A 17,356-nucleotide genomic window follows, 5' to 3' on the forward strand; every position below is an offset into this window, starting at 1 on the left:
TTATATGTGACAAGATAATTACTGGACCTCTTGTGCAAGAGGTACCAGTCTGTACTCATCTCCATGACCTTTCCATATTTAAGTACATTTTTTGACTTCATTCTGTATAGGGACTTCACCTACTTTTATTCTTTCACCCTGTCTGTCTTGCCTACTCACCTGCCCTGCCACTTGCTCACTCACCCTGTCACTCACTCATCCACCCACCTACTCACACATGTCCTCATCCATTCACCCACCTATGCTCCCTTCATCTTGCCCTCTCACTCCTTTCATTTGCTACTTCATAGATGAATAATCTTAACTGGTTCACTAGGCAAATGCATTTAAAATTTAATCAGAATTCTTCACTTTTATTAAAAAAAAAAAAAATAGCAGAGACCATTTCATTAACATGCCAGCCATCTCTCACCAAAGTAGGGTGACTTATAAAAGAAAAGGAGAAAATGTATTCACTATCATTCATTCACTCAATAGCTGTCTTGCTAATAGTGCAAAGAAATCATAATTCAACTGATCATCCAAATTGCAACATTCCCATCACTCCTTCAGAGTGCAGTCTCTGTACTTCCCAATTCAAATAGTGTAATGCACAATATTTAGATTCTAAATTTAGCTGAATTTTAAATGTGAATACAGTGAAACCACGGTATACAACCAGCTCCCTACTTGAACAAAGCTCAGCACTCGACCAAACAAATACGACCTGCCAGAACTTCGCTGTAAACTATTTCATGTTTCTTCGCATTTTTTTTTTTGTATTATTTGTATAAATAAGTAACCATGGGGCCTATGATGATTAGTGATAGCAGCCAACCAAACAGAAAATTGGTTGGGAAGAACTTGTTTGATACTCAAATGGAGCAGCACTCGAACAGCCTTCTGGAATGAATTAAGGTCGTATACCGAGGCTCCACTATACTTACGATCAGACAAAAATTATTATTTTTTTTAACACACTGGCCATCTCTCACTGAGCCAGGGTGACCCAAAAAAGAAATACTTTCACCATCATTCACACCATCACTGTCTTGCCAGAAGTGCACAGATACAACAGTTTAGATGTTTACAAACCATACCCCGGCCGGGATTGAACCCGCGGTCATAGAGTCTCAAAACTCCAGCCCGTCGCGTTAGCCACTAGACCTGCTGGAGTTTTGAGACTCTATGACCGCGGGTTCTATCCTAGCCGGGGTATGGTTTGTTTGCAATCGTGTCATTACGATTTCGTGAGTCAGTTTAGATGTTTACCCGGAGAGGGTTTTGGGGGTCAATGCCCCTGTGGCCCGGTCTAAGACCAGGTCCACTCTAGACAGCAAATATTTCAAATCCCTCCTTTAGCATGCAGGTATTGTACTACTTCCCACCTCCAGGATTCAAGTCCGGCTAACCAGTTTCCTTGAATCCTTTCATAAAATATTACCCTGTTAACACTCCAACAGCTCATAAAGTCTCAAAAACCATTCGTCTTCACTCATTCCTATCTAACATGCTCAACACATGCCTGCTGTATGTCCAAGCTCCTTGCACACAAAACCTCCTCCCCCTCCCTCTATCCTTTCCTAGAATGCCCACTAAGGCAATCACTCCCCCCACTACAGATTAATGATTGTATATGCAGTATATACCGAATATATACTGCATTAACATTTTCACAACTATCTACATGCATCACAAAATAAGTACTACTTGATGGGCACGTACTAAGACTTAGGTGACGAAGTTGGCCTGCATGTTGCAACAGAAGCTGTAGTGTGTGGAAATCAATGCGTGTACGAGAAAGATCCAGCCTGCTAAGAGCCCAGGCCTTCTTCAGCTCTCCAAAGCCAAGATTGTCTACCTTGCTACAGTTAGCCATACTCAATTCTGCAGGAGGAAAGAGACTTTCGATGTATTTGGGTGGATTAACTTCCATTAATGCAGGTAAACATAAAAATTAATGGTAATGTATATGGTATATATATTCTGTATTACTAAATGTAAAAAAAGATAAATTTTTCAGTTTTCTTCTTTTTCAGGTCACCCTGCCTCGGTGGGGCAGCTGGTATTTAAAAAAAAAAAAAATTCTGTGTTAGGCTTTTTGCTCCTATATTCTAGGGAAGCAGCTGCCTCGAAGTTACAGTTCTGGTATGCATAGACACAAACTTACATAAAAATATTACAGTTAACCTTCGATTTTTTTTTTTAACAAGTCGGCTGTCTCCCACCAAGGCAGGGTGACCCAAAAAGAGAGAAAATCCCCAAAAAGAAAATACTTTCATCATCATTCAACACTTTCACCTCACTCACACATAATCACTGTTATTACAGAGGTGCTCAGAATATATTATATCAGAATAACATTAAAAATTAACAAAAAAATGCAGTGAAGTACTTTACTGTATACATAATACAGTGTACTTAATGCACAATTTATGGATAAACTACAATAAACATTGAAAATAAATAAGTGAAAAATACAATTTACACTAGATTTCACTCATAATTTTAAAAGTTCATTATATCAAGGGTTTACAGTACTTAACACACAATTTATAGATTTTTTTTTTCAACAAGTCAGCCGTCTCCCACCGAAGCAGGGTGACCCAAAAGAAAGAAAATCCCCAAAATGAAAATACTTTCATCATCATTCAACACTTTCACCTCACTCATACATAATCACTGTTTTTGCAGTGGTGCCCAGATACAACAGTTTAAAAGCATATACAGTGGAACCTCTACTTGCGAGCACATCCACGTGTGAGTTTTTCCAAATACAAGCAATCGATGGGTCGATTTTTTGTTTCCATACGCGAGCAAAATTTCCATAAGCGAGCAGATCTCAAGGCAGGTTCCTTGATGCTGGTGAGGGGCTCTTCCTCTTGATCTAGGGAATTGTATCTCATTTGTTTGTTGGGCTATCTTATTGAAACTTGGGCAATGTATGATGGAAAGATGCTTCTTAATGTACACCACAAATGAAAGAAATCTAAGCATAAATAATGGAGTTCACTTCTCAGCAATTAGCCACCCCTCAGCGGTATTTTCATATGGTTTTTATGGATGTATTCTTGTTTTTTTGGTCTCATTTGATAAAATGGAAGATATATTACAGAAATAGATATGATTTTGATTGCTTTCACGATGAAAAGTACCTTGAAATTGAGCTCAACACAGCAGAAATGTTCGATTGTTTTGGCAATGTTCAAGAGTCCATTCTAATATGCAGTCGTGAATGGGTTGACATTATTTATACAATTATTACAATATGGCACAACAGTAAATCTTATATTTTTTGTGTGAATAAAAATTACAAATTATTTATATTGTAATAATAATAATAATAATAATAATAATAAGAGAGTGGTGAGAGAGTGCAAAAGGAGAGCAGATGATAAAGTGGGAGGGGCACTGTCAAGAAATTTTAATGAAAATAAGAAGTGAGTTAAACAAGTTAAGAAAGCCTAGGGAACGAATGAATTTGTCAGTTAATAACAGAGTAGGGGAGTTAGCAGATGGGGAGGTGGAGGTTTTGGGTAGATGGCGGGAATATTTTGAGGAACTTTTAAATGTCAACGAAGAAAGGGAGGCGGTAATTTCATGAACTGGCCAGGGAGGTATACCATCTTTTAGGAGTGAAGAAGAGCAGGATGTGAGTGTGGGGGAGGTGCATGAGGCATTATGTAGAATGAAAGGGGTAAAGCAGCTGGAACTGTTGGGATCATGACAAAAATGTTAAAATCAGGGGAAGATATAGTTTTGGAGTGGTTGGTGTTTTTGTTTAATAAATGTATGAAAGAGGGGAAGGTACCTAGGGATTGGTGGAGAGCATGTATAGTCCCTTTATATAAAGGGAAGGGGGACAAAAGAGATTGTAAAAATTATAGAGGAATAAGTTTACTGAGTATACCAGGAAAAGTGTATGGTAGGGTTATAATTGAAAGAATTAGAGGTAAGACAGAATGTAGGATTGCAGATGAACAAGGAGGTTTTAGAGTGGGTAGGGGATGTGTAGATCAAGTGTTTACATTGAAGCATATATGTGAACAGTATTTAGATAAAGGTAGGGAAGTTTTTATTGCATTTATGGATTTAGAAAAGGCATATGATAAAGTGGATAGAGCAGCAATGTGGCAGATGTTGCAAGTATATGGAATGGGTGGTAAGTTACTAAATGTTGTAAAGAGTTTTTATGAGGATAGTGAGGCTCAGGTTAGGGTGTGTAGAAGAGAGGGAGACTACTTCCCGGTAAAAGTATGTCTTAGACAGGGATGTGTAATGTCACCATGGTTGTTTAATATATTTATAGATGGGGTGGTAAAAGAAGTAAATGATAGGGTGTTTGGGAGAGGGGTGAGATTAAATTATGGGGAATCAAATACAAAATGGTAATTGACACAGTTGCTTTTTGCTGATGATACTGTGCTTATGGGAGATTCTAAAGAAAAATTGCAAAGGTTAGTGGATGAGTTTGGGAGTGTGTGTAAAGGTAGAAAGTTGAAAGTGAACATAGAAAAGAGTAAGGTGATGAGGGTATCAAATGATTTAAATAAAGAAAAATTGGATATCAAATTGGGGAGGAGGACTATGGAAGAAGTGAATGTTTTCAGATACTTGGGAGTTGACGTGTCGGCGGATGGATTTATGAAGGATGAGGTTAATCATAGAATTGATGAGGGAAAAAAGGCGAGTGATGCATTGAGGTATATGTGGAGACAAAAAAAAAACATTATCTATGGAGGCAAAGAAGGGAATGTATGAAAGTATAGTAGTACCAACACTCTTATATGGGTGTAAAGCTTGGGTTGTGAATGCAGTAGCGAGGAGGCGGTTGGAGGCAGTGGAGATGTCCTGTCAAAGGGCAATGTGTGGTGTAAATATTATGCAGAAAATTCAGAGTGTGTAAATTTGGAGAAGGTGTGGAGTTAATAAAAGTATTAGTCAGAGAGCTGAAGAGGGGTTGTTAAGGTGGTTTGGTCATTTAGAGAGATTGGATCAAAGTAGAATGACATGGAGAGCGTCTAAATCTGTAGGGAAAGGAAGGCGGGGTAGGGGTCGTCCTCAAAAAGGTTGGAAGGAAGGGGTAAGGGAGGTTTTGTGGGAGAAGGGCTTGGACTTCCAGCAGGCGTGCGTGAGTGTGTTCGATAGGAGTGAATGGAGACGAATGGTATTTGGGACCTGACGATCTGTTGGAGTGTGAGCAGGGTAATATTTAGTGATGGGATTCAGGGAAACCGGTTATTTTTATATAGCTGGACTTGAGTCTTGGAAGTTTGAAGGGATATGTCGTGTATCTTCACAACCAGCATGGTTTCAGGGAAGGAAAATCCTGTGTCACAAACCTACTAGAGTTTTATGACAAGGTGACAGAAGTAAGACAAGAGAGAGAGGGGTTGATCGACTGCATATTTTTGGACTGCAAGAAGGCCTTCGACACAGTTCCTCACAAGAGGTTACTGCAAAAGCTAGAGGATCAGGCACACATAACAGGAAAGGCACTGCAATGGATCAGAGAATATCTGACAGGGAGGCAACAACGAGTCATGGTATGCGACGAGGTGTCAGAGTGGGCGCCTGTGACAAGCGGGGTTCCACAGGGGTCAGTCCTAGGACCTGTGCTGTTCTTGGTATATGTGAACGACATAACGGAAGGGATAGACTCAGAAGTGTCCTTGTTTGCAGATGATGTGAAGTTAATGAGAAGAATCAAATCGGATGAGGATCAGGCAGGACTACAAAGAGACCTGGACAGGCTACAAGCCTGGTCCAGCAACTGGCTCCTTGAATTTAACCCTGCCAAATGCAAAGTCATAAAGATTGGGGAAGGGCAAAGAAGACCGCAGACACAATATAGTTTAGATGGCCAAAGACTGCAAACCTCACTCAAGGAAAAAGATTTGGGGGTGAGTATAACACCGAGCATATCTCCTGAGGCGCACATCAATCAGATAACTGCTGCAGCATACGGGCGCCTGGCAAACCTACGGATAGCGTTCCGATACCTCAGTAAGGATTCGTTTAAGACTCTGTATACCATCTACGTCAGGCCCATACTGGAGTATGCAGCACCAGTTTGGAATCCACACCTAGTCAAGCACGTCAAGAAATTAGAGAAAGTGCAAAGGTTTGCAACAAGACTAGTCCCAGAGCTACGGGGATTGTCCTATGAAGAAAGGTTGAGGGAAATCGGCCTGACGACACTGGAGGACAGGAGGGTCAGGGGAGACATGATAACGACATATAAAATACTGTGCGGAATAGACGAGGTGGACAAAGACGGGATGTTCCAGAGATGGGACACAGACACAAGAGGTCACAATTGGAAGTTGAAGACTCAGATGAATCAAAGGGATGTTAGGAAGTATTTCTTCAGTCATAGAGTAGTCAGGCCATGGAATAGCCTAGAAAGTGATGTAGTGGAGGCAGGAACCATACATAGTTTTAAGGCGAGGTATGATAGAGCTCATGGGGCAGGGAGAGAGAGGACCTAGTAGCAATCAGCGAAGAGGCGGGGCCAGGAGCTGTGACTCGACCCCTGCAACCACAAATAGGTGAGTACTGTTGTGTTCTGAGCACCTCTGCAAAACAGTGATTATGTGTGAGTGAGGTGAAAGCGTTGAATGATGGTGAAAGTATTTTCTTTTTGGGGATTTTCTTTCTTTTTGGATTACCCTGCCTTGGTGGGAGACGGCCGACTTGTTAAAAAAAAAATAAAAAATAATAATAATAATAATCCTAGGTAGTAGGTTGGTAGACAGCAACCGCCCAGGGAGGTACTACCGTCCTGCCAAGTGAGTGTAAAACAAAAGCCTGTAATTGTTTTACGTAATGGTAGGATTGCTGGTGTCCATTTTTCTGTCTCGTAAACATGCAAGATTTCAGGTACGTCTTGCTACTTCTTCTTACACTTAGGTCACACTACATATTTATTTATTTATTTATTTATTATTTTATTTATTTATTATAAATTTGTGCACACATACAGAGGTACAAAAAAATACAGATAAGAGCAGTATGCCAAAGCCACTTATACTATGCATAGCATTACGGGCTGGCTTAAAATTAACTTAAGATTAATTAAGCAATGAAGAAGTCAGTGATAAAACATTAATGTAAACAGATTACTATAAAGCACAAGTGAGTATTACAAAGACAGGTCATATGAAGGATTCTGTTAGGTAGTGTATTTAAAAAATAATAAAGTTAGATTGGGTTTTAGGTTTAACATTTATGTGATATAATTGTGAGAAACATTTAAGATATACAATTTATAAGGTTCAGTTATTCAGTATTTATTTGGTTTTGGGTGAGTAAGTGATCTTTGAGTAGAGACTTGAATTTATAAACAGGTAGTGTTTCTTTTATATTTACAGGTAATGAATTCCAGATTTTAGGGCCTTTTATGTGCATTGAGTTTTTGCATAGTGTGAGATGAACACGAGGAACATCAAAGAGTGATCTGTGCCTTGTGTTATGGTCATGTGTTCTGTTGAGGTTGGCAAGGAGATGTTTGAGGGGAGGGTTAATATCAGAGTTAAGTGTTCTATGTATGTAATAGGTGCAGTAATAAGTATGGATGTTTTGTATGGTGAGTAGGTTTAGTGTATTGAATATTGGTGGAGTGTGCTGCCTGTAGTGAGAATTTGTTATCATTCTAACTGCAGCCTTTTGTTGGGTAATTAGTGGTCTGAGATGGTTAACTGTTGTTGAGCCCCATGCACAAATTCCATAGGTGAGATAGGGGTAAATAAGAGAGTGATATAGGGCCAGGAGGGCTGACTGTGGAACATAGTACCGTATCTTCGATAGTATGCCTACAGTCTTGGAAATTTTCTTAGAAATTTGTTGTATATGTGTATGAAATTTGAGTCTATTATCAAGGTGGATTCCTAAGAATTTTCCCTCTGTTAGCTTTGTGATAGGTGATCCGTTTATCATTATGTTAAGAGGGACATCTGTAGCTCTGTTACCAAACTGAATGAAGTAGGTTTTGTCAATGTTTAGTGTAAGTTTGTTAGTCCTCATCCAGGTAGATATTTTCTGTAATTCGGTATTTACAGTATTGGCTAGTGTGACTGGGCTCGGGTGAGAGAAGACGTATGTAGTGTCATCTGCAAATAGTGTGGGTTTGAGTAATTGCGAAGCATTTGGAAGGTCATTTATGTATAGGAGAAAGAGAAGAGGGCCAAGGACACTTCCCTGTGGGACACCAACTGTAATTGGTTGCGCAGAAGAGTTTGCCCCATTTGCGTACACATATTGGCTTCTGTTGCTGAGGTATGACTTGAGGTAATTGAGGGAGTGCCCTCTTATACCATAGTGTGACAATTTTACGTGGAGCAAGTCATGGTCAACTGTATCAAAAGCTTTACGTAAGTCAATGAAGATCCCCAGTGGGACTTCTTTTTTCTCTATTGCAGTGTATATATGTTCTAGCATGTGTATAATAGCATCATTAGTATTTTTATTAGGCCTGAATCCAAATTGGCAGGGGTTGAGTATGTTCTGGGAGATAAGGTAGGAGTAGATTCGTTTATGAATTAGTTTTTCAAAGATTTTTGAGAGAGGGTGTAAGTTGGATATTGGCCTATAGTTATTCAACTCTGTTTGGTCTCCTCCTTTGTGGATCGGGGTGACCCTTGCTATTTTGAGTACTGTAGGGAAGGTGGAGGATTCAATGGATTTGTTAAAGAGTGTTGCAATGATTGGAGATAGCACTTGTGACACTTTTTTATATATAAAGGGTGGTAAGGTACTTAAATCTCCTGCCTTGTTTTTTAGTGCATTGATAATAAGGGAGACTTCGTATGGGTTAGTCGGAGCTAGGAACAGTGTGTTCGGGTAGTTGCCGGTGAGGTAGTTATTTGGTGGGGTATCTGAGCTTGGGATTTTATGGGCAAGGTTTTGTCCTATAGTGGAGAAGAAATCATTGAGTCTGTTTGCTGTTTCTGTTGGTGGGAGTTGGGGTTCATCTGATTTTGCTAATTTTATTTCGCTATTTCGTGATATCTTTTTTGTTCCCAGAATTTCAGATAGTGTTTTCCAGGTCTTTTTTATATCACCTCGTAAGTTGGATAATCTGTTCTCATAATACAATTTTTTTGCCCTTCTTATCAGGCTGGTTAGGATTGACGAGTAACGTTTTGTTTGGTCTCTGGTTATGTGACCCATTCTGTACTGTTTTTCATATTGGTGTTTTGTATTTATGGATTTGAGAATGCTGGGTGTTAGCCAGGGACTGTTCAGTCTCTTTGCTGTCATCTGTTTAGTTTTTTTAGGGCAGTGCTTGTTATAGAGGTATTGGGTCTTTTTTAGAAAATTATTAATACATTCGTCAATATCTGTATAGATTTCTAGCTCAGTGTGCCAATCAATGTTTGCTAATGCTGTTGCGAAGTTATTAATGGCTGCCTCATTGTGAAGTCTGAAGGTGACTTTAGTAGTGTCTTGGGGTAGTTTACCAAGAGTTGTTATGAGGAAAGTAGGGTAGTGGTCTGTGGTATTATCTGTAATTATGCCTGATTTTAAAGGGGATATGGTGTTGGTCCAGATGTGGTCAAGTAGGGAAACACTAGTCTCTGTAACTCTTGTAGGTTTTGTTACTGTTGGTAGTAACATACAGTTACTCATTGTGTTTGTGAATTCAGTAACGTGTGGGTCCTGGTCTTGCAGGAGATTTATATTGAAGTCACCTGAGAGTAGTAAGTGATCTTTGTTCATGCGTGCATCAGTTATCATACTTCCTAGATTTTGACTAAATTGGCTAATGTTTGACTGTGGAACTCTGTAGATGTTTATCAATGTGAGAGGTTTTTGTAGGTATTTGGATTTGAATTTAGCTATTATATATTCCCCATGTTCATCCCTTGTGCAAGTATTAGTGATACATTCTAGTTGGTCTGAGTAGTATATGGCTGTGCCACCCCCTTGTTGGTCTGGCCTACAGTTGTGTATGGCTGTGTAACCAGGAATGGCATAGACATCTGTACTATCAGGCTTTAGCCAGGTTTCAGTTAGTGTAATGATGGACATATTGGCATGTAAGGAATTTAGTAATGCTATGAGGTCATCGTAATGCTTGCTTAATGATCTGATATTGTAGTTAAAGATAGTTATGTTGTTGTTGGCACTGAGAAGTGCCTTTGATTGTTCTGCAGTGTAGTAATTACAGTAACTGTTTGATTCATTTAAGTCATTAAATAAGAGGTTGGTATCAGGATCAATGCTTGTAATCATAAGATTTGTAGTGAATCTATAGTTAGAATTAAGTATAAAACAAAGTAAATAGTCTTAAGCTAAAAAATAGCACCTGAATTATTTAACAAATGTAAAATAATGAGCTAAGGGACTAATACAAATAAAGTGATGATCATATAATAGTGCTTGGGAATATGATAGTAGGTAGTACTATAAAGGTAATTTTTTAAAGTTATAATTATAGTTTAAAATTATAATAAAAAGGGACTAATATAGGTTGTGAATAAATGAGCTTTGGAATATAATGGCAAGATTGTGAGCTTATTCTACTTTAGCACCTGAGAATAGCACCTTGATTATTTTAACAGTTGTGGATATATAAACTAGGATAGTTATATAAAGCTAAAATAAAGGAGAAAATATAAAAGGGACTAAAATTAAGTAATGGTAAGCAAAGTTAAATGGACAGATGGTAGGAATTATAATATAAACTTATAATATAAAAATACAATTTGAAATGGTACTTGCAATTGCACTAGAGTCTGGTATGGGTTGTTGACAAGATCAAGGTTATAACTATAGATTTAAATTGACAAAATAAAATTCACAATTAAAGTACAAAAGAATAATAGTAAAAAATCACAATGGTAATGTCTTGGTTATAATATGATAGTAAGATGGTAGACAGGTACCCAGGTACACAGGTACAAAGGATAATACAAGGTTGGGGTTGAATATAAAAACTTGAAAATTTGGCAACAAAATGTTATGGGAAGTATAAAATAATGTTTAATGTACAAAAGTAAAATTGACTGGTGGTAAATATGGTGTTTAATAAAATTTTAGTAAGTAATAATGATTACAAAAAAGTGAAATAGTAATGTTTATTTCATTCAATATTGCACTGGTAGTTATACTTGAGGTTATATGGCAGTACAAGGTAATTAAGAGTAATCTAGGATAGTAAATGTGGTATTAAAACAGGTAAAGGTAATTAGTCAAGTAATGGTTATTAAATGTCAAAAATGTTAAGAGTAAATTGAAATTTTAGTAAAAATGATATTTATTAATTTTAGTAAGTAATATCAATTGTAGTATTTAAAAAAAATATGAGGTAGTAATATGGACAGAGAAAGTATCAATTCAGCTAATGTTCAAGCGAACAATAGTAAATAAGAAAATCACATAAGGTGATTTATGCTTACTAGTAAAATCACAAAATGAGGTAGTTGATTATTTAAATACTAAGAGATTGTACAATGAAATTTGAACAATAATGGAGCAAAACATACACTACACTACGTAGACTTTTAAGTTGGACATTGTTTAGTTATTCTCTGTAAGATTAGTATCCCTGAGAAATCGTGATAGATCATTCTCGTTCGTGATTGTGTACAGTTGACCTACATTTGTTTTCCTAACTAGAATTTTCCCATCCCGTGTGAAGCATTGGTGTATTGTGTCATTATTCTCCCGCTTAAGTTTTCTGACTCTATACAGGAGGTTCTGACGTTTTTTGGTAAGACACTCGTTTATGTATATACATGTACAAGCATATATACATGTATATGTACACACCCCTCTGAGTTTTCTTCTATTTTCTTACTAGTTCTTGTTCTTGTTTATTTCCTCTTACCTCCATGGGGAAGTGGAACAGAATTCTTCCTCCGTAAGCCATGCGTGTTGTAAGAGGCGACTAAAATGTCGGGAGCAAGGGGCTAGTAACCCCTTCTCCTGTATATATTACTAAATGTAAAAGGAGAAGCTTTCATTTTTCCTTTTGGGCCACCCCGCCTTGGTGGGATACGGCCGGTGTGTTGAAAGAGAAGAATAACAATACGTACATACATAATAATAATGCACTACATAATAATAATTATAATAACAGACGGCTTCAAAAAGCTGTCAATAGATGGCAGTGTTTACAACATAGAGGGAGCGGTTGTGGCCGCCTCCACATAATGGCATATTTTATTCATTCTAGAGTATGTATCAGGTTTCTTTGTTATTTATATTGTTTATTATTTCATACTAGATGAACTGTGATAGATAAATAAGCCGTAGAGTTGATGATAGCGAAATATTCAAGGGGTATTTTGTCCTGTCTCCAGACAAACTCTTGTCGGCCACCGCAACATATATACGTAATGACATATTTTATTCATTCTAGAGTATATATCAAGTTTCTATGTTATTTACATTGTTTGTTATGTCTTATTACATGAACTTTGATAGATAAATAAGCGGTAGAGTTGATGATAGTGAAATATTCAGGAAGTATTTTGTCCTGTCTCCAGACAAACACGGGGCAGCCGCCGCCACATATACAATGGCATATTTTATTCATTCTAGAGTATATATCAGGTTTCTATGTTATTTTTATTGTTTATTACGTCATATTAGATGAACCGTGATAGATAAATAAGCCATATAGATAATAATAGCGAAATATTCAAGAAGTATTTTGCCATGTCTCAAAACAAACACTTGTCGGCTGCCGCTGCCACATATATATACATGTAATGATATATTTTATTCATTCTAGAGAATATATCAGGTTTCTATGTTATTTATACTGTTTATTATGTCATATTAGATGAACTGTGATAGACAAATAAGCCGTATAGATGATATTAGCGAAATTATTCAAGATGTATTTTGTCGTGTCTCCAAACAAACACTTGTCCACCACCGACACTGCCCATACCACTACATGAATTACATATTTTCTTCATTTTAGAGTATATATTTCAGGTTTCTATGTTATTTATATTGTTTATTATGTCATATTAGATGATGTGAGATAGATAAATAAGTCGTAGAGTTGATATTAGCGAAATTATTGAAGTAAAAGTACACAAGTGCAACTAATGTGACATTTTATTGTGGCAACGTTTCACTCTCCAGGAGCTTTATCAAGCCATTACAAACAATACATGGACACAGAGAGTATATTTAGGCTCAGAGTGAGGTGCGATACTAGTGGTAGTAGTAGTGATAAAAGTTGTAGTAGTAGTAGTAGTAGTAGTAGTAATACAATATGGTAGAGCAATTAATTCGTACATGAGTAAAAGGATATAAAAGCTATTACTTGGGTAATATAAAAATAGGTTGGACAAATATAGACTGGATAGAGGCAGCCTGTTTCAGTGTTCACTCTCTGTAATGTGCTTTGTGTAGTATAACAGGAGAGACTATGTGATGGCAGGGTTTACTGTTTTCAGCAAGAATCCTCCTTCAATGCCAGGACACAAGCCTATGAAAGACAGGCTGACACTAATGTTCTGTGTTAATGCTAGTGGGGATTTCAAAGTGAAGCCATTACTATTGTACCATTCTGAAAATTCCAGAGTGTTCAGGAAAAACAATGTTATGAAGAGTAAATTGTGTGTGTTTTGGAAATCTAATAGTAAGGCATGGGTCACGAGGGAAATTTTCGTCAAGTGGTTCAATGAAGTGTTTGGCCCTAGTGTGAAGGAGTATCTCCTGGAAAAGAAATTGGATCTCAAGTGCCTGCTAGTAATGGACAATGCACCTGCTCATCCTCCAAACTTGGATGACCTAATTTTCGAGGAGTTTGGGTTTATCACAGTAAAGTTCTTGCCCCCGAATACCACTCCTCTCCTCCAACCCATGGACCAGCAGGTTATTGCAAACTTTAAAAACTCTACACAAAAGCAATGTTTCACAGGTGCTTGACTGTGACCACAGACATTCACTTGACGCTAAGGGAATTTTGGAGAGAACACTTCAGCATCCTCCATTGCATAACCCTTATAGGTATGGCTTGGGAGGGAGTGACTACTAGGACTTTGAACTCTGCCTGGAGAAAATTGTGGCCAGATTGTGTCAACAAGAGGGATTTTGAAGGGTTTGGGACTGACCCTAATGAGCCTATGTCTGTTGTAAAATCAATTGTGGCACTGGGGAGTTCCATGGGGTTGGATGTGAGTTTGGAGGATGTGGAAGAATTGGTGGAAGACCACAACAAAGAGCTCACCACTGAGGACCTGCAAGAGCTTCAGCAGGAAGAGCAACACATCGCAGCTCAGAATCTTGCTGCAGAGGAGGAGGAAGAGAGATGGAAGAAGGTGCCTTCTTCAGAAATTAAAGAGATTTTTACTATGTGGGGTAAGATGGAAAGCTTTATGGAGAAACATCACCCTAACAAGGTTGTTGCAAGCCAGGTTGGCAACATGTACAGTGACAAAGTCTTGAGCCATTTTAGGGAAGTGTTAAAGAGATGCCAGAAACAGAGTATTTAACAAGTCGGCCGTCTCCCACCGAGGCAGGGTGACCCAAAAAAGAAAGAAAATACTTTCATCATCATTCAACACTTTCACCACACTCGCACATTATCACTGTTTTTGCAGAGGTGCTCAGAATACAACAGTCTAGAAGCATAAACATATAAAGATACACAACATATCCCTCCAAACTGCCAATATCCCAAACCCCTCCTTTAAAGTGCAGGCATTGTACTTCCCATTTCCAGGACTCAAGTCCGACTATATTTTCAGCAAAAAGTAACTGTGTTAATTCCCATTTTGAATTTGATTCCCCATAAATTAATCACACCCCTCTCCCGAACACCCTAGCATTTACTTCTTTTACAACCCCATCTATAAATATATTAAACAACCATGGTGACATTACACATCCCTGTCTAAGACCTACTTTTACCGGGAAGTATTCTCCCTCTCTTCTACACACCCTAACCTGAGCCTCACTATCCTCATAAAAACTCTTTACAGCATTTAGTAACTTACCACCTATTCCATATACTTGCAACATCTGCCACATTGCTCCCCTATCCACTCTATCATATGCCTTTTCTAAATCCATAAATGCAATAAAAACTTCCCTACCTTTATCTAAATACTGTTCACATATATGCTTCAATGTAAACACTTGATCTACACATCCCCTACCCACTCTGAAACCTCATTGCTCATCCGCAATCCTACATTCTGTCTTACCTCTAATTCTTTCAATTATAACCCTACCGTACACTTTTCCTGGTATACTCAATAAACTTATTCCTCTATAATTTTTACAATCTCTTTTGTCCCCTTTCCCTTTATATAAAGGGACTATACATGCTCTCCACCAATCCATAAGTACCTTCCCCTCTTTCATACATTTATTAAACAAAAGTACCAACCACTCCAACACTATATCCCCCCTGCTTTTAACATTTCTGTCATGATCCCATCAGTTCCAGCTGCTTTACCCCCTTTCATTCTACGTAATGCCTCACGTACCTCCACCACACTTACATTCTGCTCTTCTTCACTCCTAAAAGATGGTATACCTCCCTGGCCAGTGCATGAAATTACCGCCTCCCTTTCTTCCTCAACATTTAAAAGTTCCTCAAAATATTCTCGCCATCTACCTAATACCTCCCTCTCCCCATCTACTAACTCCCCTACTCTGTTTTTAACTGACAAATCCATACTTTCCCTAGGCTTTCTTAACTTGTTTAACTCACTCCAAAATTTTTTCTTATTTTCATTAAAATTTCTTGACAGTGCCTCTCCCACTCTATCATCTGCTCTCCTTTTGCACTCTCTCACCACTCTCTTCACCTTTCTTTTACTCTCCATATACTCTGCTCTTCTTATAACACTTCTGCTTTGTAAAAACCTCTCATAAGCTAACTTTTTCTCTTTTATCACACCCTTTACTTCATCATTCCACCAATCACTCCTCATTGCACCTGCCCCCACCCTCCTATAACCACAAACTTCTGCCCCACATTCTAATACTGCATTTTTAAAACTATTCCAACCCTCTTCAACCCCCCCACTACTCATCTTTGCACTAGCCCACCTTTCTGCCAACAGTCGCTTGTATCTCCCCCGAACTTCCTCCTCCCTTAGTTTATACACTTTCACCTCCCTGTTACTTGTTGTTGCCACCTTCCTCTTTTCCCATCTACCTCTTACTCTAACTGTAGCTACAACTAAATAATGATCCGATATATCAGTTGCCCCTCTATAAACATGTACATCCTGGAGCCTACCCATCAACCTTTTATCCACCAATACATAATCTAACAAACTACTTTCATTACGTGTGTGATGAATGGTTTTGAAAACCGACAAGTTGAAGAATTGAGACACTTATGCAACACATGGGAATCTTTATTGAAGAAACGTTTCGCCACACAGTGGCTTCATCAGTCCAATACAAAGTAGAAATGGGTAAGGAGAGTAGAAGTTTTGAGGTAATCAGTCCCTCAACCTGGAATCTATGTGTTCAGTCCATCCCTCTTGTAGGAACTTCCTACAAGAGTGATGGACTGAACACATCGATTCCAGGTTGAGGGACTGATTACCTCAAAACTTCTACTCTCCTTACCCATTTCTACTTTGTATTGGACTGATGAAGCCACTGTGTGGCGAAACGTTTCTTCAATAAAGATTCCCATGTGTTGCATAAGTGTCTCAATTCTTCTACTTTCATTACGTGCTACATCATACCTTGTATATTTATTTATCCTCTTTTTCATAAAATATGTATTACTTAATACCAAATCTCTTTCTACACATAGCTCAATTAAAGACTCCCCATTTACATTTACTCCTGGCACCCCAAATTTACCTACTACTTCCTCCATAACATTTTTACCCACTTTAGCATTGAAATCCCCAACCACCATTACTCTCACACTTGATTCAAAACTCCCCATGCATTCACTCAACATTTCCCAAAATCTCTCTCTCTCCTCTACACTTCTTTCTTCTCCAGGTGCATACACGCTTACTATAACCCACTTTTCACATCCAATCTTTATTTTACTCCACATAATCCTTGAATTTATACATTTATAGTCCCTCTTTTCCTGCCATAGCTTATCCTTCAACATTATTGCTACTCCTTCTTTAGCTCTAACTCTATTTGAAACCCCTGACCTAATCCCATTCATTCCTCTCCATTGAAACTCTCCCACCCCCTTCAGCTTTGTTTCACTTAAAGCCAGGACATCCAGCTTCTTCTCATTCATAACATCCACAATCATCTTTTTCTTATCATTTGCACAACATCCACGCACATTCAGACTTCCCACTTTGACAATTTTCTTCGTCTTATTCTTACCCCTCCAAATTGCCAATATCCTAAACCCCTCCTTTAAAGTGCAGGCACTGTACTTCCCATTTCCAGGACTCAAGTCCAG

The 17,356-nt window shown here is 38.2% G+C and overlaps 1 protein-coding gene across 2 annotated transcripts in view; it reads right to left on the reverse strand.

The window, feature by feature from the left end:
- Positions 1–17,356, reverse strand: part of Fbxl4 (F box and leucine-rich-repeat gene 4) — a 62,644-nt gene that overhangs the window by 11,139 nt on the left and 34,149 nt on the right. For both annotated transcript variants that reach the window (XM_053780038.2, XM_053780037.2), the window contains exon 9: positions 1,705–1,866. In XM_053780038.2, the coding sequence (XP_053636013.2) occupies positions 1,705–1,866 (162 nt within the window). The remainder of the gene's footprint in view (positions 1–1,704; positions 1,867–17,356) is intronic.

The sequence above is a fragment of the Cherax quadricarinatus genome, chromosome 27 (assembly GCF_038502225.1).
Source record: "Cherax quadricarinatus isolate ZL_2023a chromosome 27, ASM3850222v1, whole genome shotgun sequence".
Taxonomy (NCBI): Eukaryota; Metazoa; Arthropoda; class Malacostraca; order Decapoda; family Parastacidae; genus Cherax; species Cherax quadricarinatus.